Raw genomic sequence first — 23,862 nt, 5'->3', positions numbered from 1 at the left:
CTCATTGGTGGTTCCTAAGTGTTCTGGAGATATAAAGTTGTCTACGTGCATATCTCATGAGAGTAGATGGACGGCTGTTTAGGAGAGCAGAGGGGACTAGAGGATGGGGAGGGATAAGAAAAGGAGCAGAGGGAGGTTGGGGACAACATGCTCAATGGATATTACCTACTACCTGAAAATTCGCTTATGTAACAATGTAACATCTACAAGGATTACACAAGATTTAAAAAAAAAAAAGTAGTAGTTAGAATTCAGAAGAATGGGCTTCCAATCAGATTTATAATAACTGAATCAGCTCTTCTATTATCTTTAAAATAAAAAGTCTGGGAGCTAGAGAGATGGCTCAGCCGTTAAGAGCGCTGCTCTTCCGGAATTCAATTCCCAGCACCCACATGGCAGCTCATACCTGTGTGTAACTCCAGTTCCAGGGCTTCTAACGCTCACACACAGACATACATGCAGGCAAAACACCAATGATAGTAATATATAATTATATATATAATCTACTGATTTTCTTCTACACAGAGAAACTGGATCCACCAAGGGAATGGGAGAACATCATTGCAAAATGGGACGATTACGTCTGAGCAATTGTGCCATAACTGGGTAGCATGGATTCCAGGAGCGGTAGACTGCCAGCTGAGGGTGACGAGCCAGGCCTCATGAAGCTGCTTTTCTCTCCTCAGAGACAGCACAGCTGTCTCCTGGACAGAACGCGCCACAGAGCCTTCTTGCACGCTGCCTTCTACCCACCCCGGGGTACTCAGGCCTCAGGCCCTGGTAGCCCTCTCAAGGCGAGGGGGAAGAGTGCTGGAGACACAGCAATCTACTCCTGTTCCAGGGTAAGAGTCTCCCGGATATCGGGGATACCATTTTTGTTACAGTACGAACTCTCGCGAGAGGCTGACGGGGGTGGGAGAGGGAGTGACCAGCTCACGTGAAGTCCTGCAGGATGACGCGTGCCGGTTTAAAGGGCACTTCTATGTTCTTGTGCTGCATGACATTCCAGTTCAGGATGTTTTCAATGTCGTTCTTCTTCACCAGAAACTCGTCGCAGTTCCGAATGGCGGCCTCCAGGAGAACTCTGATGGAGAACGGCAGGCGCCCTGGGAGTAAAGGCAGAAAACGTTAAAAACAAACCGGACACCTCTTGTTCAGCTTCCTTTAAAGCCAATCTGTAGATAAACGTGACACAAGACATCGGATTCTTCTTCCAATAGGGAAAGAGGGTAAAGTGACTGGCAGTTTAAAACGCACTTATGGTGAAAACCATGTACAGGGGTGGATTTCAGATACACTGGGAAATTGAAAATACTCAAAGACTAGGTTAAAAAATTATTTTATTTATTGATGTTAAATGGTTGCTTAATTTGAATTCAGTAACAGAAAAAAGTTCCCTTTAAGTCACCGCAGTTCACCATCTGTCTGGACTCTCAGTTCATAGTATGTCTCAAGTGATATGATTTTTTATAGATAGAATAATATTTCTTAAGAAACTAATTCCCAAGAAGTGAGAAAATGACCCATTTATACTTAAACATCCTAAACACAATGTAGCATGGGCACTGAATATAATCAATAATTTATTTAAAAAAATCTATTTTACTTACAAAATAAAAATTCTAGCTTGAAATATATGAAAATTACTACTATGAACTAGAAAAGCTAGGAAGATGCTTATTTGGAAAAGTGTGTGTGTGTGTTAGTGTTTCACCTACATTCACCCATTGTCTTCTAGGATCTCTTCCAGCCGCCCTCCCCCAGGGAAATTAGCTTCATATCAACTATACAAACATGAAATCAGCTAACAGAGCAAGTCCATCACAGAGCGATGCACCTACCATATCGTGAGTCTTCCAATTTCTTCAAATTGAAGAATCTCTTTCCTGGTTGTGCAGGGTCCAAGGGTTCAGCAAGGTGTGCAAATGGGTTCTTCATGATTGATGGTCACACGTCCCTGAAAAACAAAATAATTGGGCCGGGTTAAGGGAAGGGTGAATTTGATCAAAACATTTTGTTCGTGTATGCAATTCTCATGATTTAGTAAAAAAAAAAATAAATTTTAAAATAAAAGATAACTTAATTTTTATTTGGGAGCTGGACCCCTTGTAGAAATTATGGTACATTTTACATAAATAAGTCAATTATTAACTTTTCAAAATAGACGGTGGGATGGGACTTAAATCAACACAGGACTGATAGTCTCAACAAAATGTGTTTCTGGTGACGCTACCACGTCTGAAAGCTAGCATTGCTTCTCAGAACAGCACACAGCCCAGTACCTTCTTTCTCACTGCAACAGTCTCCTTCCAACATTCTTCCAAAAACCTTATGTAGGAAAGGGGGGGGAGGGGAGATGCATATCACAGCGAGTCTTGGCTGTATGAACAGACCTTGAAGCTGGACTCATCTTTCAGTAGTGGCCAGAAGGCCACACAGGTGAGTGGATGCATTTGTATCAATCTTGGGATCCTTCCACCTCTGCCCTGTACAGCCACTACAACTGGCGGGACCATATCAAGCTTCCACTGAGGAAGTAGGCACCAGAGAGCCAGTTTTCCGAAAGTGCTCTACGTGATTCTGTTTTTAAAATCTCTGCAGCAGTTTTAATAATCTTGAATACCACGGCTGTAGGTCTACCTGCTTTGTCTTGGCATCCGATGGTAAATGGTGTACCGACACAGGTGAACCCTCTCTTGCGCTCCCTCGTTTTCTCTGGGGCTTCAGATTGGGCACCAACCGCCAACACATGTTTGCAGGACCAGCCACCCCAGCTCAGGAAGACATTATTCCTGGTCCATCATACGGACAAACGGTGCTTCCATTTAACAGGACTGAGAGCAAACCGCACTGAGGGGGGTTTCACCCTTCAATCAATCTAGTCTCCAATATTTTTATTAACTTTTATTTTATGTGTATGAATGTTTGCCTGCATGTATAAATACATGTCCACTGCGTGTGTCTGGTGCCAGAGAGGGTGTCTGATCCCCCACACCTGGCTGGAGTCAAGACCAGCTGTGAGCTGTCATGTGGGTGCCGGGAACCAGATCTGGGTTCTCTGCAAGAATAGCAAGTATCCTTAACCTCTAAGCTATCTCTCCAGTCCCTTCCCAATATTTTTAATTAAAATATAAAAACAGCATTTTTCCTGATTATATGAGTAAATATTATTTAGTCAATATATTTATAGAATGATCAATATGCCAGGATGGCATTACCACACAGGATAGGAATGTTTGTGAGGATGCAAAGCGTGGGCATCTATAGACAGAAGGTATTCTTCACTCAGGACGCGAGTCCCGCTTGTGACCTCAGGAGGAAGGCTTGGCTTTTATGTATCATTTACAGTTTAAACTGTGAGCACATACAAGTTAAAAAAAAAAAAAACTAGTTACAAATTTTACGAGAAACAGCTATTTGTGCTGCCCAAAGTTTGAACTACCTGAAGTTCAGGACAGGATACTATTTGAACTATCCAAAGTTCAACACAGAACTAGTATGCCCAACCAAAAAAAAAAAAATCTTAAATTTAAATAGACTGGAAACCTGTAACTTTTTGTGTACCAAGAGGATGCCATAGATTTCATAACTGAACTCACGTGATTGGGCACAACTAAAACCAGGTGTGCTAACAAACAGTGCACAAGATTAGCTTTAGGTTTATGTGTGTAAGGGGCATAGGAAGCATAAATAAATGAATTTCATATTGAGACTTCATTTCATGACTGAGACCTAATTGTGCACATGCAAATATTTAAAAACTCAAAATATTCTGAAATTTTTTTGACCAGGGTCTCACTATGTAGCTCTGGCTGGCCTGGTAGTCACCATGTAGCCCAAGGCAGGTAGCTTTGTACTTTGGCCAGCAATCCTTCTTTTGACTCCCAGGTATTGGGATTATATATGCGCCACCCTGCCCAGGTATAATGTAAAGTCTGAAGCATTTTATAAATAGTAGTCTTGGGTAGAAGCAGTTAAGAGTTACCAATGCAGCAGGGACAAGGCACACTGTCTTAGACTGGGTTCCTTGTGCTGTGATGAAACTGACCAAAACTAACTTGAGAGAACAGAGAGCTTGTTTCTTTCATCTTACAGCTTGGGGGTCATGGTGCATCACCCAGGAGATGAGAGCAGGAACCTAAAGGAAGGACCTGAAGCAGGGGTCAAAGCTTTCTGGCTTGCTCCCCATGGTGTGCTCAGTTTGCTCTTTTACACACCCCAGGGCCATCTGCTAAGGGATGACATCACCACAGCAGCCTGACACCCCCCTCCCCATGACGGTTTCTGTGTAATAGCTTTGACTATCCTGGAACTTGCTATGTAGACCAGGCTGGCATTGAACCCACCTGTTTCTGCCTCCTAAGTGCTGGGATTAAAGGCCTGTGCTGCCACTGCCCAGCAGCGACTTGCCTACAGGCCAATCTGATGGAGATCTTTTCTTTTTCCTTTTTGATATTTCAAGACAGGGTTTCTTCTTAGCTTTGGAGCTCTCCTGGAACTAGCTCCTGTAGACCAGGCTGGCCTCCAACTCACAGAAATCCGCCAGCCTCTGCCATCCGAGTGCTGGGATTAAAGGCGTGTGTGCCACCACCAGCTGGAGATATTTTCTTAATTGAGGGTCCCTCTTCCCAGATGTTATGGTTTGAATGAGAATGCTTGCATACTTGACTCCCATTGGTGGTGCTGTTTGGGTAGGTTTAGGGGGTGTGTCTTTGTGGGAGAAAGTATGTTACTGGGAGAAAGCTTTGAGATTTAAAAGCCACAGGCCATTTCCAGGCCCTCTCCTCTCCTCTCCAGCCACCTTTACTTCCTGCTTAGGGCTCAAGATGTAAGCTCTCAGATCCAGCTGCTATGTCTCTACACTGTCATCATGGACTCTTATGCCTCTGAAGCCTGAAGCCCAAACAAACTGTTTTTTTTTTTTTCCTATAAGTTGCCCCAGTTCTGTGTTTTAGCAGAGCAAGAGAAAAGTAGCTAACAGACTAGATAACTCTACTGTATAAGAAGCTGACAGAAAACTAGCGCATACGCCAAGGTGTCTGTACAGGAAGAGCAGGCGCATGGGGAGAGTGGCTCTTCTTGACAGGGTCTCACTGTGTAGCCCCGGCTGCCTGGAACTTACCATGTAGATAAGACTGGCTTGAACTCATAGAGCTTGATTTGCCTCTGCCTTCTGAGAACCCGAGTTAAAGGAGGTATGCACCACCACACCCAGCTTTGTGGCCTTGTTTTTCAAAGTGAGGGTACATGTAAGATAAAGTATCACACAAACTGAAGAGATTTGTTAGCCAGCCCTACTAAGTGGGGAGCCAATCAAGTCTAAACCATCATACCAACCAAGTCTAAAGAACCATCAATATTCTTTTTTAATAAGAAACATGGAAACTTATCTAAAGGAGTAGGTTGCCAATCTCTGGGCCCTGAAAATGAGATGGATCGATTTGAAGAAGGCATCCATTTACAAACACCACATTGCTACATCCTTTGGGCTCTGTCGTCCGTGCTATTGGCCTCACGGTAGCAACTGCAGTGATAGAGCTATTGTTTTTCCTGTCCAGAAAACAACTGGATCAACAGGAGAATATCTCCAGGGGCAACAGCTGGAGGAAGTGCCGGCAAACACTCAAATGACTGAGCATAAGGGGTCACTGCTTCTTCAGATAGTCTTAAGTTCTGAATCGTTTCTGTCTCCGTGTCAACTCCTAAAGGTGTCTGGAACCAGCCAGAAGGTTATAATTAAATCAACTGCTAAATGTCCCCATCATTCAGTGCGGGCCAATCAGCTGCTGTTCTTAAGATGCCCTCAGATGCTGCTCTCAGATGCCCTGGGAGTAACACTAGTCCTCACGGACTCCTGCTTCTCCTCACACCTTCACAGCCACGGCATACTCAGGATGGCTGCAGTGACCAATATGGCTCTTGCAGAAACTGGCTTGTATGAAGAACTTTTACTGTCTGCCTCCCTTGTACTTTAGGAAACTGGCAATTCTGCTAGTACTATGGCCACAAAGCAAACCCTACTTGTAGACAGTAGAGGAGAAAGGAAGCACTTCCTCCCGTGGCATAGAAGCTGGCATCAAGCTGAATACCCCCAGCTTCTCAAAAAGTGGGCTGCAGCTCTGCGTGGGGGTCTCATAACTATAAATGGTGGTTAGGAAAGATTTAATGCAACCGGCGAAAACAAACTCAAAATCAGATGCATAATGAATCTGAGGTGTTTCTGGCATTCTTCACCCAGGCTGCACTGAGTGACTTCTCTGCAGCCTTGGCTCTGAACACGCGTGTGCTCATTGCCCTGTGTACGGCATTGCCTCGCGCAACACCAGTGTGGCCTGGTACCTCAGCTCAGATTTGACCGTTGTAATCATGAACTGCAGTCTAATTTTTTGTTCTTATAGAAACATAGTGATTTATTTATGGAAAACAAAGACTCCTCATATTTCCTACCATCATTCTTGTAAGTATCTAATTAGTGTATCTTTGAGCAGCATTGTATTAAAATGTTTGATTTTAAAAAGTGCAATTTGATTATTAACTTGAATTTCATTAAAAAACCATTAAGTGAATTTTGGATTGGGATTTTGAGAGTTTCTAACAGCTTCTGAAGTGTCCCTAAGCACGTGTTTGCCATCTGATATTCTGCGTTAATGTGAAGCAGCATTTTTAGCACTGATGGTTATAAAATCAGGATACCAATGAAACTCTAATTCTGCGGTATCAAATATTCAGCCACGATTAAATTCTTAAACAAAACAGGTATCCATCCCATTACTGTTGAAAAATTTCCTTTTTCTTTAATAGATACCAAAATTATGTATATATAATTATAATTAATACACATAATACCAAAGATTTATTTTAAACCACATTTCTTTATATTTAAGTGTTTAGAGTCTATGCCTTTTTCTACACCTATATTCAAGGTCATGTAAAAATCCCCCAAGCAAAAAGGGGCCTGGAGGTAGAGACCATTAAGCACCCTTCTACGGCCCTCTGCAGTGCTGGCGAGAGCACCATCCGAGGAGCACATGGTCATCCCCTTTCACAGCCGCAGGAAAGGCAGCTGGGAGGCACTCACAGTGTCTTCGTCACAGGAAAAGGTAGAATGAGGACTCCTGCTGTGACAGTGATGCTGGCCTGACCAGGCTACCCACCCGCCCCTACCTGAAGACAGCGATCAGAATCTTTGAGAACAAACTCAGTATTGAATGCAGAGTTATTCTTTCCTCTGGCACCTATTCTGAGCCATGTCGTACATATCCCTGCCCATATTTACTGAGCCATAGGTCAAAAACAATAGTAACTGTGTTTTAGCAACTAAAAACTGGTTTTGCTTAGAAGTTGGGAAATAATCCCTCTCCATAAATCTGGAGGACTCGAGAATAGAGGGGCACTCCAAGGCTCCACCCCCACTATTGGTCTTGGTGCAAACCTCCTCATAGGCGGTCTCAGTGGTTTGGTAATTGCACAAGAAATCCCAAATGACCACATTTCAACGAGGAAGTGAGGGAGAAGTCCTCTGGCTTGGGAATAGGTCCAGATCTAGCACAGGCTCTAGGCATGGTCAGTGCCTTCTAGGTCAGCCCCTTTCCCTGGTCAAACGCTAGCTCATTCCTAATTGTCAAGGATTGCCATGCTCAGTCTCCCAAACTGCCCACGATTTGCAGCTTTGCCCAGGAAGCTGACCAGCCAGCCAGGGGGCCTACCCAGCAAACAGAGGCCCAAGCTTTCTTTTCTGTGCCCTCTCCCCTGAGGCTGTGTTTCAGCCTTTTGTCTGTTGTATCTTGCTAATCTGCATATCATAATACCACAAGACAGGACTGGACTCAGAGAATGAACTGTGGATTTGGGGGCGAGGCCAGCATGTTATTCTAGTTTCTTCTGTTGGGCAAGTGGGGAGAGTCGGCACACAAGATAGCATATGTAGGCTGCTGCCATTTCCGTTTCACAGAATGGGATGGTGGTAGAGGCAAGAGGAAAAGCGAACAATTAAATAGGTGAAAAGAAAAAAAGAGAGAGCCTATGCAACACTAGGGCCCACCCTCCTTGGAGGCTTAGCTTAATACTTAGGACTATAGGACACTCACCTCTGGCTGCTTAGTCAAGAGAAAGTGCTAGGAGTTCTTACACAATGGGATTCTACAAAGGGATGCCTGCACTAAGCGGGAAGCCCGTCACCGTCCCCACATTCTGAATATAGAGAGAATTATCTGGTAGGAGGGTGGCTCACAGCTAGCCTACTCTAAAGTGACGGCCTCATGAACCGCGCATCAGGATTCTCACAGTTGCTCTATGCGTGGGAGAGTGGAGTACAGACACCGAGTTTCAGAGGAAGTCACAAAACAAACAAACCAAAACCTAAACATCAGTCACCAGAAGCCTAATCTGAGGTAGATATCGAAAGCGGGAGCCTTGCAGGTGCGGAGTTCCGAGTCTGGGCTCTGTAATCTTTCTGGTAACTGTCCTATGGGCTCACTGTAGGACAGCTGTGGGGATCTGGAGCCTTCGCCACAACCTAGGCACACCTTGATCTTGGTTATTTGCACATACCACCAAATAATGCTGCCCCTTTGTACACAGAACTTTAGCAGGCCCCTAATCCACTTAATAAACTGTGGGCTGTTAGTTTCTAGAAGCAGGACAGCTAGGGGAAAGGATCCTCAGGAAAGGCTGTCCCTCTCAGAGCAGGGAATGGACGGCACAGACCACGTGAGGTAATTGCCTCTCACATTCACCAAGTGGAAAGAGAAGAAGCTGCTCTTTACATTTCTTTAACAGCGAGTAAAACTGAATCTTTCCCATCTGTCTGTTCGATGTGTGGATTTCTTCATTTGTAAACTGTTTATCCAGGCTGGGTATGGCGGTGTAAGCCTTTAATCCCAGCACTTGGGGTCCCAGGCAGGTAGATTTCCTGTGAGACCCTAACCCGCCTTATCTACAAAGTGAGTACCAAGACAGCCAGGGCTACACAGAGAAACCCTGCCCTGCAAAACCAAAATGAATGAATTAATGAAGTAAACTGCTTATCTGCCAGTAAGGTCAAACTGCTTGACAAACTGAGATGGTCTCTGGTCACCAAATGCTCTCATCTCCACGGGATGTTAGTGAGATCCCGATACGGGCAAGAGTCAGATCTGTATGGGGAGAATGGAACTGTCTGTCCTTGCTCTTCTCTGGACTTGAGCCCCAAGCTCTGTTAGATTTCCCTGCATAAAGAAGCTCTAAAACATGTTGCACAATTGACTCTGGACTTGAATAACTGAGATCCTCATGGCTGACAGCAAGATAAGAGCTCATCAGTTTAAAATGTGTGCCTAACGCCCGTCTATCTAGGCCAAGGTGCTGTGCTCTGTGTGTCTCCAGACTAAAGCTCCATACCCAAGCAGCAATCTCACAAGAGGGCTGTATGAGAAAGGCTGAGTTCTGCTTATGAGAGGAGACCATCCACCACTCTCTGCCTGAAAAGCTAGCTGAGTCATACTCTAGACACCAAAGGGCACATGCTGTGTCTGTCCACCAAAGGCGTATTTGTTTGGAACAGGTGACATATCAGCTAACTGCCGATGGGCAGGGTTAAAGGGGAAAAAAAGACTGCCTCTTCTTGCTCTGACGTCAGCATCCAGGTTAACTAGACCTGTGTTATATCCCAGTGACAGAGTCAAACTGACTCGTGTCTAAACAGGCCCTGCAGCCAACACTGCACCTACATCCTTAGAGGGGGAAAAAGAGGAATGAATGGTCCTACACAAGAGAGCTCCATTAGTAGTGGGGTGAAGGCAAAGATTGGGGCTTTGGGGTTTTGTTGGGGGGCAGTGCATCCATTTACTGGGAACTGAATGTTCTGTACAAGCCTGATGGGGTAGGAATCACCCCCCTGGGTCTGAAGCACAGACGACACACCCTCAGGGTTGCTCACTTGGGACACCCAGAGAAAAACAAGAGCGGACTGCAGATTATTAAGGTCTATGTGACAACAGGAAGAGGTTTCCTCAGCATTGCTTGCTGTGTGGCCTCCTCTCTTCCTAGCCCTTTCTAGAAGCACACAGCCTGAATATCATATCCACAGCTCTCGACTCCAAGGTCAAAGTCAGCACGTGTTTAGGGTTTACTCCAGTTCACTGGGAAGACAGCTATGCCACTGCTGCTGCTTCTGTTTTCTATTTAAAGAGAAATTAATTGGTCCTGTTTCCAAACTGATGGTCCTGTGTCTAAACATTATGCTATTTAAAACAACGTTGTTGTTGTTGTTAAGCGAAAGATTCCTAGGATGTCTATGTAAGAATAAATGGAGGTCAGATGTGTCCAGGAAGGCAAAATTATCATGTCTTGTCCCGGGCTCTTCTACAAGCAGAACTCTAGAAAGGCTTTGGGGTTCCTTGTGCCTGTGGGTGCCCATGGGAGGTGGATTTTGTGATAGGGCAGCTCTGATCTTCCCAGCTATTTGTGAAAGTGGTATCAACCAAACGGAGCCCTCTCAATTAGAACTAATTGGGTCTTATGTGGGACATTAGTAACCAGGAAGAGAAGCCAACACAATTATCTACCTTGGGAGAAAATAGAAAACTAGAGAGGAGCAGACAAAGTCTTGGAGAAGCAGTGGCTCTATGACAAGAGTCAGGGCTGTGAGGCAGGACAGAGGACTCAGTTGTTACAGGCACTTACTGCTCTGCCAGAGGACCCGAGTTTGAGTCCCAGCAACCGCGTCTCACAACCACCTGTAACTCCAGCTCCGGCTCACCTGATGCCCACTTCTGGTCTCTGCAGGTAATGCACTCACATTTGCATACCAACACACACACACACACACACACACACACACACACACACAGACTTAAAAATAAATCTTAAAAAAAAAATGCTGGGTGTAGTAGTGCACACTTTTAATCTCAGCACTTGGGATGCAGAGGCAGGTGGATCTCGATGAGTTCAAGATCAGCTAATCTACTTAGTGAGTTCCAGGACAGCCAAAGCTACATAGTGAGCCAGGGTCTTGATGCACAGCCCAGGTTGGCCTTTCACTCTCAGTCCTCTTGCCTCAGCTTCCCAAGTGCTAGAATTTGAGGAATATTTGCACCACGCCGGCTCATGTGTGAGTTCTGAGGAAGAGCAGAGGAGAGCACTGCCTAGCGGTGCCCGCGGAGACTCCTTCTTTAAGAGACCCGAGTGATGTCCTCAAGCGCTGAGTTTATGTGGGGATGACCTTGTGACTTAAATTGTAGGATGAGAAGGGTGTCACCACAAAAGGCTGCACGTGCAGCCTCCAGCGATCTCACAGAGACGCTTTTACCCTGGCACTCACCAGTTTTAGAGGCCCTAAGTGGTCTTGTTGGGGCCACAGAACTGTTTGGACTCAGAGATGATACTCATGCTAATGAAGTTCCCGGAAGCTCGCTGATATAAACCCCTATCTCAATGATTTTCCACGAGGCTCCCGCGTCTTCCACTAGTGTGTTCCTGCCACAGTGGCGGTATCACAGTGAGAATCTGAAGCCAGAGGCAGACAAGCTGGGACGGCGATACACGATGCGGTTCCTCAGACTCTATTCCAGCGCAGGGAGGCACATGCAGCAAGTCCTGCACACATGACTCCCACTTCATTAGGTGAAAGAGGTGTTGTGGGATAATGTTTTTGTACCCTGTGAAGATGTGTCTTTGCCAAGGTGCCTCTGATTGGTTTAATGAAGAGCTGAATGACCAATAGCTAGGCAGGAAGAGATTATGCAGGACTTCCAGGCAGAGAGAGAAGAAGAGGAGATGAATCTAGGCATGAGAGAGATGCCAGAGGACACAGAAAGAAAGAGCTGGTACAAGTTGGAAAAGAGGCAAAAAAAAAAAAAAAATCACCAGGCAAAATAGTGGGATAGGCTTAAGCTATAGGCCGAGCTTTCAAAAATAATAAAAGTCTCCATGTCATTTTTTGTGAGTTCACAAAATTCACCTACAAAAATGTGACAAGCAATAGAGTAACATTAAACCTATCTAACTTTGAAAGGACGGGTTGATATGACAATAGCCGCATCAGCACTAAGGCAACACCTTCCTGAGTCCTAAGGCTAGAGAACGGAACGTGCACGGGCTCTCTCGCCTTCCTTACAGCAAACATGGCAGATTCTTGGCAGTTCTAGACCAAGTCTATTCCCTGCTCTGCTTCTCAACCACAAATTCAAGCTAGTGAATCACATAAGAAGCTAACTAACGGTGATACACTTTCATGAACCACGCCATAACCTGTAACCTGTTCTGTAATTCTATAACGGTCCCAAGAAGGATGAGGAGGACAATGAATAAGTAAGTGTTCTGTATAAGTCATTTGGGACAATGGTCCAAGGCAAGTCAGACAAAGACAAGCTTGGCCCAGTTGCTCAGAGGTCAGGAGAGAATGAGAGGGAACTGGAGTAGGAGCATTCACCTACGTCTGCGAAGTCGTCAGAGAGCTTGGGTAAACTTTTGATTGCAAAGTCATCAGAGTACTTAGGTAAACTCTCGACAGCCAAGTCCGAGAAACAGTTGGCTCAGGGAATGAGATGACAGCCTGTGGCTGTAACGCATTCAGACGTAAGAATCAGTGCTGAGTTGCTCTGACATACAGTGCTTAGCAAGGTGGTTTCATGTTCGTGCAAGTTTGCAACATTTAATCCCCAATTCTTTGGTTTCTAATCTGCACATTAGTCCAACGGTCCCCAAGGGCTATAGATGAGAATTCTTTCTAGCCTGTTAAACCTCCTTTTGCTTCTTTGCGTATTTTAACGTCACAATGCCTGTCTGTACATCTTTGCTTGGATGGCAGGGGGTGCTGGGATAACTGAGTTACCACACTGAGCACAGTGAATTCTGGGAACTCTCTGACAGGAGTGGCAGTAATTGATGAGACTGTCACCCCCCCCCCCTACTTCCCAGAGCTTGGTAGGCTAGGAAAGTAGACTATTCCCTTTATTAAAGATTGAAATCTACACCTTAAAACACATTCACTAAGCAGGCTCAAGAACCACTCTTATCTAAGAAAAGTGACCCAGTAAGATACATTTTTTAGGCATTTTTCCTGCGGTGGGAAGAAGCATTGTAAGGTCGGATACTTAAAGGCTCTAGACAGATGTCAAAAAATAAATAAAAAAACTCCTAAAAACAAAGAAGACAAACAACTGGTCCATTACAACTCCTCAAAACCTTCGAAAATGTACGCAGATGGGAGAAACTTCTTTACAGTAGGCAATGTCTGAAAATGTAACTTTTATACTCATTTTTTCCTCCAATGATTATTAAAAAAAAAAAAACACCAACTTTTAAATAAATAAATAATTCGGGAGGCAGGGTTTCTCCGGGTAGCCCTGGCTGTCTTGGAACTACTCTGCAGAACAGGTTGGCCTTGAACTCAGAGATCCAACTGGCACTGCTTATTAAGTGTGGGATTAGGGGTGTGCACCACCACTGCACTGCAAAAATACTCTTACTTAACACACACGAGTGGTTTTGCCTGCATGTACGTATGTGCATCATTTGGGTGCCTGGTGCAGGTGGAGAGGTCAGGAGGAGGCAAGGGAGCTGGAGTTACAGGTGGTTGTGAGCTACAATGTGGGTGCTGGGAACAGAACCCAGTCCTTTGGAAGGTCAGCCTGTAATCTTAAGCCACTACCTCTCCAGGCCCCTTCCAGGGAGTCTTATCAACGCAGTTTGGTGTGTATTTCTTCAGGATCTTCTTTGCGGATTACTAGGTATGCAGGAGAAAAGAAAACAAAAAGACACACCTCTTCTGTGAGGATTACAACCTAAGAGAAAAGACTAACACCGGCACACGTTTCATTATAGCAAGACGAGGGCCAGGAGAAAGATCAACAGACACAAATAGCTCCAGCTGGGATGTGAGGGAGGCCTTAGGAAAGGCAGAGTCTCTAGGACAGAGGGAGAGCAAAGGCAGAGACTGAGAAGGCTAGCAGGGCTGAAGAAGTCAGCTAGGCTGCACCCGGCTCACAGTGGGGTCTAAGAACAATAAACAAATGGCAGGGAACTCAGCCAGGACTGTGCTCTTTCTTGTTGCTGCTAAGTACCTGGAAATGAAGATGGCAACTCCTAGCAGAGGAAAGGGAAGGGGGGGAGGCCAAGAGGATATGGATGGAAGTGAGACTGGCCAGCAGGCAAAGCTCAGAACCTGAGATGCCAAGTCACTCTGGTGTGCCTCAAATGTCTTAATAAAATAGTCAAAAGTGAGAGCATGAGTTAACAAGGGGGTAGGACAGAAGGTGGGGGGCGGGGGACAGAAAGAGAGGCAGAGGCAGAGACGGGGGCGGGGGAGCACCTGACCGATAGGAAGATGGTCAGCCGATGGCACTGAACCTATGAAGAACCTTCTAAGTTCTCAGTCAAACGGCCAAAGGGTCACAGTAGACTCCAGGGGGAAGTCCACACAGCACACATGACTCCAGCAGGCAGTGTGCTTGCTTTTAGTTCCCCATTCCTAGGGCTCTTATTTCCCCTCTTCCCACTGGGAAAAAGATCTGCAAAGTTCTGCTGCCAGGCAGGCTGTAGGTAACTCAGCACAAGAGTGGAACAGCTCTTTCCTTGGTGAGCTCCTGTAAAACAACTGGAGAGGCTGGTTTTGATCATAAGCAAGTTTAGAATCTGTGCCAGAAAGCACTGACAGCGAGGTTGAGGAAAATCCAAAGCCCAAGTTAACTGTATCACCAAGAGAGACCCACTCAGTACTGTGGCAAACCTGGTATCTTTACCCAGGTGAGTGCACAGACACAGACACATGCACGCACACATGCAACACTCATCTACTTAACACATACACAGGCACACGCATGCACACACATGCACACACCACTTGAACACATGCACAGACACTCACGTGTACAAATGTGCACATGTACCCACTTGAACACACACATGTACTCATGCACACATGCATATGTTCACCCACTTGAACACACACACATCTAAGTATGCACATGAACATATAATTCCTGGCCTCAGAAACAGAGAATCAGAGGGAAACAGTCTTTTCAGACCTTTAATTTTAAAAACCACGCAGCAGATTTTGCAACACTGGTGTACGGGTTAGCGTAGGGCCCATCAAGGAACACTTTGATTTTAGGACTTCTACTTTCCAGCAAGAGTTTAAGTCAAACACGAGGAATGAAATGAAGCATTTGACTTGAATGGGCTTGCTTTCTGAGTTAGTCTATACCAGCATCACTTATACTAGTTCAGAAACACGTGACAATGTCACGTGATATGACAATGTCACGTGACTTGGTGGTTTGAATAAGAACGGCCCCCATAGGCCCATATATTTGAATGCTAGGTCATCAGGGAGTGCCACTATTAAGAAGGATTAGGAGGTGTGGCCTTGAGGGAGGAAGTGTCTCCCTCTGCCTGCTGCCTGAGGATCTGATATAAAACTCTCGGCTATGTCTCCAGCACCACGTCTGCCTCAGTGTCACCATGTTGCCGTGGTGATAACGGACCAAACTTCTGACACCAAACCTCTCAGGTTGCCATATAGGCATCTTTTCATAAGAACAGATATTTGGGGGGAGCAGCTCTTTCACTAAAGAAATCACCTATCTCCCTTTAAAGGCGTAGGCTGTTGGGATGTAAAAACACCACATGAATGTTACAGGATGGATGAGTATCTAATAATACCAAAACTAAGAAGGAAAAGTTTCCTCACTTGGTTTCACCTGACCTCACTACTCAGAAATGGCTATTCTTAACAGTTTGGTATTTCTGTTTTACATTTCTGGAGCAATTTTAAATTCACAGGTGTGAGATCAAGCATGACTATAACTTATGCATGTATACAGGTAACAAATAACATGTGTCTGTAGTTTGTGTACAAATATGTACATACATGTATATATAACACATATAATAATTATAATTATAATACACACATGTATAAGGAAGATTTGTGCCTGCCTCTGCAGTGAGGATAGGTGTTAGAGATGCTACTGTTTGGGGCCTACAGTCTAAATCCACACTGCATTAGAAGGCAGGTCCACCCACCCAGTGTACAATCCCTCCTGAGACTTGGGAGGATGGATTCTCATTCACTGTGCATGCCATGTGGTCCTTCTGTGAAGAGTCTACTTTGGATTTTTCTATGACTACAGTCATCTGTAGTTTCTACTTCCACATATATCTACCTTGGAGATTCCAGTCCCAGAATTCCTGAAGAATCTCCTTTTCTTAAAAAAAAAAAAAAGTATCTTTAAAACAGGGGTTCTCTTTATATTCTTCTAGTACAAGGGTTGTAAACTCTGGTCCAGCACCTGCTTTTGTATAGAGTTTTATTTGAATACAGTCATGCTCATATATATGTATATATATATATATATACACATTGCCTATGGCTGCTTTCACACAGCAGCAGAACTGTATGGTTGTAATTTTTGTTGTCTGCTCCTTCACACAAGAAATTTGCTGATCCATATTAGCATATTCTAAACACAGTTTTTTTGCTTTTCTTCTATCAAACATTTTGGAAGACTTGAATAACACATCCCATACCTCATATCTTTGTTCAGGCTAAGGGGTCTGGTTTTGCTTTAAAAAAAAAAAAAGAAAGGAAAGAAAACAGAAAAGAAGCCAAACAAACCAAATGCACCTTGGCTCCAACAACAGCAGCAGTGTGCGGATAAATGTTTAGCGATTTGTTCCCCAGGTAGAAAAAGCTAGGACATGGAGCACTGGAAGGGTTCCATGGTGTAGACACTGTCATCAGGGCTCATTTCAAGCTGCAGAAATGCAACACTGCTGGGCACAGAGGTGAGAAGAAATGCGCACAAAAGCCAGCATAAATCTCTTTCAGGAAACCAGGGGTGCTTGGGACACCTACGAACAACAGCCTAATTGTGAAGTCAGAGACACTGAAGTTCTGAGAAATCCAGTATGCTCTACAAGGCTAGTCCAAGAACAGACATCAGGTTGGAAGGGATTTTCCTATCCGGATGCCTGCTGCCTCATGAAGAGGTATTTCCTCCTAAAAGACAGAACAGACGAAATAAGATGAAAAGCTATTACTTGCCAGGCACATGGTAATAAATATTGGTTTTGTCAGCTTCACAGCGTAGGCCTCTGGTTTCCCTCGCGTATGCTTCTGAAGTGCTCTTTACTAGGGGTACTGTTCTTCTCGCAGGACTGTGTTTCATGTACACATGTAGACAGGGCACTGTCTCAACTGGCCAGCCCTTACCTATGCTCTCGACTGGACGTTCCAGACAGGCCTTGCATCTTTTACACCCATTAAGTTCCCAAGGTCCAGAAGAGTTGGGAACGAGATAAACACCTTCTCAAGAGGGGATTAGGGGAGGCTCCACCAGCAGTGTCGAGTCGTAGACAAAGAACACAAGTGCTTGAAGTTTAGATCCTAACCTCCTTCTCCCACCTGTGGGAACAACGGCCGTGCGCAAACCACTTCTATCAGCCCAGTGTTGACGCTGCTCCATTAGTATATGATAGCCTCTCTGGGTAGAGGATACAGAAATCTCTTTGTTTTGATATGTGTAGTTGATAATATGAATACAACTTCTATCTCAAATTTGTATAGACAGAACACAAAGCAAAGGAAAGAGTCTAATGAAGGATTCTATGCATCACACAAATGCGCTGGACAACTGCTTTCTTGCGGGGGCAGAGACAGGACTTCTGTGGCATATTAATTTAAGACGTATGGAATATTTGCCTAATGATGCAAAGACATTTTACATTTGATTAAATAAAATTAACTTGGTGTCAGGAGGTTGAGTCGGCAACTAGCTGACAGGAAGTGGTAGGGAGGATCCATGAGTAGCTGGGGTTCTTAAGTGGGGGCGGAGCAGAAGGACACTGTTTTGAGGGGAGAAGCGAACTAAGAGAAGATTAGCTACTTGTTCAGCCTCTCTAAGCCAGCCGGATTTCACCTCAACCTTTGAAGTCTGAGTTTTATAGAGGGATAGAGATCTATATAAAGAACCCTTTAGTAGCCAATAGAACCGGTGCCTGAGGAAACAGAATTCCCGCCTGGCTGTAGCCAGTGTGGCCCAACCCTACTGGTAGCAATGGAGTTGAAATTGGCAATTAGGATATCAGTTGCTTAAGGCGCAGTCACGAATTTAACGAAAAACCACAGAGGACCACTCACAGTGATAGCCAGGAACATGGAAATGAAAGAACTCAAAGACTGGGAAGCACAGCTCAAGAAATCGAAGTCTAGAAACCACAAACAGAACTGAACACAGCGGGGGAGGGGGGCAAAAGCATGCCATCCTGTCAGTCTATTTATTTATTTATTTATTTATTTATTTATTTATTTAGATAATTTGAGACAGGGTTTCTCTGTGTAGCCCTGGTGGATCAGAGCTGGCCTGACATATTGCCTATGGCTGCTTTCACACAGCAGTTTGAGAACTGCATGGTTGTAATTTTTGCTGTCTGCTCCTTTACACAAGAAATCTGCTGATCCATATTAGCATATTTGAAACACAGGGTTTTTTGTTTTTCTCTGTCAAACGTTTTGGAAGACTTGAAGAACACACCCCATACCTAGTATCTGGTCTCAAACTCAGAGAGATCCTCCTGCCTCTGCCTTCCTAGTCCTGGGATTAAAGGCGTGTGCATCATCATTGCCCAGCTCATACAGTGATATTTTAAAAATGACCTCTCAACTACTTGGTAATCTTACGTCAACCCCTATACATTTGGCACGGTCTCTCTACACACACTTCTGAGAACCCACAGGTCCTGTTTGCCACATCAGTCCTGTCAGTCCTGCAATCCTGATGCTCACATGGGTCAACTCCACAGGCACAGAAACAACCAAGGCACGCATGAACATTACTGAATTTGTAGAAGGGCACATCCACAATCAAGTGTGGGGATCCAGTACTTAGTTCCAAAGGGAGGCCAAGAGTGGCCCTGAATATCAGAGGTGGAACACTGAACACTCTCCATGGTGCTGGGTGGAAGGGTCATAAACAAGGTAATGAACCTAGTGAACTATGCCTCCCAAGCACTCGCTACCTCGATGTGTAGAACACCTAGGGATCGGCAGGGCCAGCAACACTTCCAAACCAAACGGAGATGCTACACTTTCAGGAGTATACTTGAAAGCCTCCAGTAGCTACATGACAAACCACACTGAGCAGACTGAAAACAGAAGCAGACAGATAGAAGAATCCACCTGTCGGCAGGGTGGTGGCACTCCGGAGGCAGAGGCAGGCCGGTCTAGGTGAGTTCGAGGCCAGTCTGGTTTACAAAGAGAGTGAGTGCCAGGACGACTAGGGTCGTTACACAGAGGAACCCTGTCTCGGGGTGGGGGGCGGATCACCTGTCTTCTTCTAAGCAGAGATTTGTTGGAATGTAAAACAATGTCATTCGTCATAACTTGGTTTTGAAAAATATAGGATTTTAGAAAGTGTTATGTTCTGAACCATTAAGCATATTAAGTGTCTGTAAGTTTTATTTTATACATAGCAATTATCAATAGGTACAACCCATATAACAAAGGTTCTGTTAAGTGCGCAAAAGGTCCTAAGTCCAAAAGTTCAGGAACTTCTGCTTAGAGGCTGTCAAGCGTGCTGCAGGGAGATGTGCGGTTCTTGTGTACCGGCCTGGCCGACTAGTACAGTCCCGTTCTCCTCGGGTTTCTCAATCAATCACCTTGAGTTCTGAGCCCAACCATTCCACTGAGGGGGGTCTCTCGCCTTCACTGTCCCCTCTTGGGTACTCCCTCTTCTGCCGGCACAAGCAGCCTTCTTTATCCCGTAGGCCGGGCCTGGCAGACTCCCCGGCGCGGCTTGCACAGCCAAGGCGAGAACTCCCGGGGCGCCGAGTAGAGCCACTCCCAGTCCAAAGCGACGCAGGCTGTGGAGCGGGCGGAGAGGTCACCCCAGGAACGAGCTCCGCGGCCTCCGCCAGCTCGTCCTCTGTCCCCGCGGTCTGCAACGTGAAAAGGCCTGCATGGACGCTCCGGGCCCGCGTGGTACTCACCGCTCACAGTGGGGCTCCGCGATCACACAGCCGGCTGCTATCAAGGACCCAGGCCGACTCGGCGCTCCTCCCGTTGAGCGGTCCTCCGGACGCTCCTGCTGCGAGGCGGGACCGTGAGTGGAGCGGGCCGGAACCAGCTGCAGCAGGCGAGGGGCGGGGCCTGGGTCTCGCCACGCCCAAAAGGGCGGGGTCCGAACACCTCCTCCCTTTCAGGAGGAGCCTGGACCACCATCCTTCGGAACCCTAAGGGACAAGGAGGAGGGGCGGAGTCTAGGACCTATCCTGCCCCAAGGGCCTGAACTTGAAGCTAAGACCAAGGGGCAGAGCCTGGGACACCTCTTCTTTCCAGAGCCCGAAGACAGGCCGCGATCGAGGGGCGGGATCGGGGATCTACCCCGCCCCGAGGGCCGGTCCGGTTTGCTGAGACTGAATAGCGGAGCCTGGGTCCGCCCGGCCCAGTTCTCAGATCCCGAGAATCTAGGCCCCGGGCGGGGGCAGAGCCTAGGACCTGCTCCGCCCCGCTCCGTACAGTCCCAGACCGGAGGGCCTGAAGCTGAAGGCCTAGGAGCTTTGGCCCCAGATCCTCCCAGCTCCGCCCCATAGGCGGGAGAAACTGGACCTGGGGCTGCGAGCTGCTTTGTTAGTGGCTTAGTCCCAGGAAGTGCTTAGCCGATTTGTAGGCTTTTCCTTGTCTGGAGCGTGGAGAAGGCTGACTGTCGCTCACGTGGCGCAGGGTGTAATGTGTAATTGCCTGACTGGCGCAGGGAGTCCGAAGAAGAAAGGTATCCTTTCTCCGCCTTTCGTTTAAAAGCTTGGCGGTCACTACAGACTTCATTTTCCGAGTGCTTCAGTACACTACATAATCAATCATCTCCCTGTCTCCAGTTCCGCCCCTCTCCCATGTCCTTCATTTTTTGTTCTCACCCCAATTCTTGTTTAGTTTGGGGTTCTTCGTGGGATTTTAGTTGTCTTGGGTTTTTGGTGTAGCTTTGAGAAAGAATCCTATGGGGCCAAGGCGGACTTCGAGCTCACTGTTGGAACTCTATGTGACCTTGAACTCCCTGCACCTTTCTAGAGTCGGGATTGCACGTGTGCCCCCACCACGCCCAAGCCTTGAAAAAGACGGTTTCTCTGTTTTTTTTTTTTTTTTTTACTTGGACAGGGCATGGGAAGTGAACATCAGGAATACTCTGTAGAAATAGGACCTCAACATTTCTGTGGCTTACCCAGAAAGGCAGAATTTCTATGTATAAAGTTAATTTGTAGTATTGCTTGAATGAGCAACATATAGAGTGAATGACTAGGAACTAATGACAAACACCTGGCCAGAGATGGGTGTTCCGCTGCTCTAGGTTGCTCCCTTAGTGTTGAAGGCCCCGAGTTCCAGGGACTCATAGGCTGGGTTTCAGTTCCAAGCTGTCAAAGCTGGAGGCTTATTATTGCTTCAGGTACTCAAGGCAGAGGCCCGTTGCTCAGGATGTGGAGTGCCCAGCAAACAGTAGGTAGACATCCATGCGAGGGTGGGTTTTGGTGATGCAGCTGTCTTTGAGTCATTTTTGCTCACATATCTTTGTATGTAACACAAATAAAACTAATTGGTCCACCAAGTTGGACTTTGACAGTATCCGCCCTTTGGTCTCTCATCAGTTTCCTGTCTGGCATGAGTAGGCACTTGTTCTCATCTGCCCAGGAATAGTGTCTCAGCTTTTCCCCGTGGCATCTATGGTGCATTTAAAGCAGCCACAATGCCTCGAGGACAGCCTGTCAGTTGCTGAGGCGAGTTGCTTGGTAGGTAGATCCCCACCCATGGCAACTGGGTACAAAGGAACACGTTTGATAGCTGTCAGTCTAAAGATCAAAGCTTTCTGGCCCTTAAACAGCTTTACTTAAGTGAAAGTAAGCATTTGAAATGTGCTTGTGATAAAGTCGTAATATTGATCTTTAACGGTGCTTAAACTCTAGCCAGGTGTCCATGGGGGAAGAGTTGGTCCTTTGCAGCTGTCTGGCCAGTCTATACAGTAGCTGAAGGGGACTCCAACACAGTGCTATTAATCAAGGAAGAAAGTTAAAGTGTCTGCTTTCCAACTGTGGCAGAGAAACAGCAGAAAATGACCTTGTAAGTGTAAATTTGAAGGGCAGAAAAAAGAGGGGAGGTCTGTGTTAGAATGACCTAGGACGCTGTGGTAGAGGAGACAGTGGATGGGGGAGAAAAGGACGGGGACAATGGGAAGGGGGTAGGAGTATTTGTCCTGGAGGGACAAAGGACTGTCTCTGAATAGAGAGGAGACAGGCATGGCCCAGGCAAATGGTAGTTTGTAAAAGTAAAGGGGGAAACCCCATGTTAGGATGAGGTGTTTAATTTCAGCTGGGCATGTTAAAATTAAATGGAGGCTTCTGATTGCTAGACCCCAATACTCTGATAGCTGGTCCTTGGTAGTCAGCCTCAGCAGGAGGAAGTGGCCACAAATAAGGAAATAGAACTTGGTGGCTAGCTTTATAAAAGCAGTCTAATGGAACTGGGGTGAAGGGCAAGGCATACCAGAGCCACATGTGATACTGCTACCATGGACTGCGTCCATGGTTGAATCTTTACAGGTCATTCAGTTCAGCGCTTCCAACCTCACTGAAGAGCTGGCAGGTATGAAGTGTGCCGCGGTGGATTCAGTCGTCAATGTATCTGACTCCTGTGCTTCCATACACACCTCTCCCATCATGCTACACAGCGTTGTGGAGTATTATAATTACCATGGTTACTTATAGAAACAGGCAGGCATCAGATAAACTGGGAATGGACTTCAGCCACCGTGCAGCCTACAGTACCTTATTCACCTGTTTTCAGCCGTGTTCTCTGACTGTAGCAGAGACAACCTAGCTGTAGTCTGTAGTTTAGGAACACCCACGTAGACAGTCTTCCTGGGTGGTGGGGTGTTAGAAACGGAGGGCAGATCAACTGTGAATCTCAGGATGGTTATATATCCCTAAGTGTCTAGTATCCTTCATGTATGTTAATTTGCTAGATTCATTGTAAATGCATGCTTGTTTGTCTTTTTTTTTTTTTCCAATGTCAATAGGAAAATGTCAGGATTGATCTACCAAATCTATCCAGGCACGGAGATACAATGCCATAACCCAAGGCAGCCGCTGCTGATTTATGTTTCCAATGACGTAATTTGGTAGCATTGGCAAATGAAAAGAGAAAACCCAGCAAATTTGTTGCTTACCTGGCTCGTTTCTATTTCCAGCTCGTGAAAAATGGCTTCCACATGTAGGTTTAAGGGCTGGGAGAAAAATAGTTGGGGGCTGGTTGTGCAGCTCAGTTAGCAGAGTGATTTTTGACACGGAAGGACCTTTTCATCATTCTCCTCCCATTCTTGGTGACAAGAAGTAACAGCTGCAATACAGACTAAAACATCTGGTCCATTCCAAGTTCAACCATGAAGGCACCAAGATTAAGTGAACAGCAGCGCGGTCATCTGCTGCCCTCTGCTGACGGAATGTGAACATGCGGTAAACACATTGTCATGCGGAAAAGGCGAGTGTAGTTTTAGCATCAAGAGAGTAACACTAAAAGAAAAAACGTTAATGGGAGCTGGGGGGGGATGCTTAAGAGTGTATACTTAGGACTGGAGAGGGAGGGGAAGAGGGAGTGGGGGGAGTGGAAGGGAAATGGGAGGAGGGGAGGAGGTGGAAATTTTTAATAATAATAAAAAAAGAGTGTATACTGCTCTTGCACATGACCTGAGTCCAGTTTCTAGTGCCTATGTCGAGTGGCTCACAAAGTCCTGTAACTCCAGCTACTCCAACATCTCTGGCCTTAATGGACACATCTCACTCAAATATACACGCATGCATGCACACACTAAAATAAATCTTGTTTTTAAAGAATAAATAATT

At 45.9% G+C, this 23,862-nt stretch overlaps 1 protein-coding gene and 1 long non-coding RNA gene across 4 annotated transcripts in view; one reads left to right on the top strand and one right to left on the bottom strand.

Moving 5' to 3' along the window:
- The window catches only part of Aco1 (aconitase 1), a 46,059-nt gene extending 25,933 nt beyond the window's left edge, over nucleotides 1-20,126 (bottom strand). The window contains 3 exon segments of the mRNA XM_050145446.1: nucleotides 938-1,106; nucleotides 1,842-1,957; nucleotides 19,969-20,126. Of these exon segments, the coding sequence (XP_050001403.1) occupies nucleotides 938-1,106; nucleotides 1,842-1,938 (266 nt within the window). The 5' untranslated portion in view covers nucleotides 1,939-1,957; nucleotides 19,969-20,126.
- A 1,014-nt stretch (nucleotides 20,127-21,140) lies between these two features.
- Nucleotides 21,141-23,588, top strand: LOC126503636 (uncharacterized). Of its 3 annotated transcripts, XR_007592350.1 has the most exons (4): nucleotides 21,141-21,756; nucleotides 21,931-22,084; nucleotides 22,564-22,606; nucleotides 23,040-23,588. It is a non-coding gene; the product is annotated as an uncharacterized lncRNA (long non-coding RNA). The 3 variants fall into 3 exon arrangements; XR_007592349.1 differs by lacking the exon at nucleotides 22,564-22,606; XR_007592348.1 differs by lacking the exon at nucleotides 23,040-23,588 and having other exon boundaries at nucleotides 22,564-23,020.
- The last annotated feature ends 274 nt before the right edge of the window (nucleotides 23,589-23,862 follow it).

The sequence above is a fragment of the Alexandromys fortis genome, unplaced genomic scaffold, assembly GCF_014885135.2.
Source record: "Alexandromys fortis isolate MF-2015 unplaced genomic scaffold, M_Fortis_MF-2015_v1.1 scaffold_2_26212498_36691700, whole genome shotgun sequence".
Lineage (NCBI taxonomy): Eukaryota > Metazoa > Chordata > Mammalia > Rodentia > Cricetidae > Alexandromys > Alexandromys fortis.
Note: the sequence above shows the minus strand (reverse complement) of the source record. Positions and strands in the feature narration are given on the sequence as shown.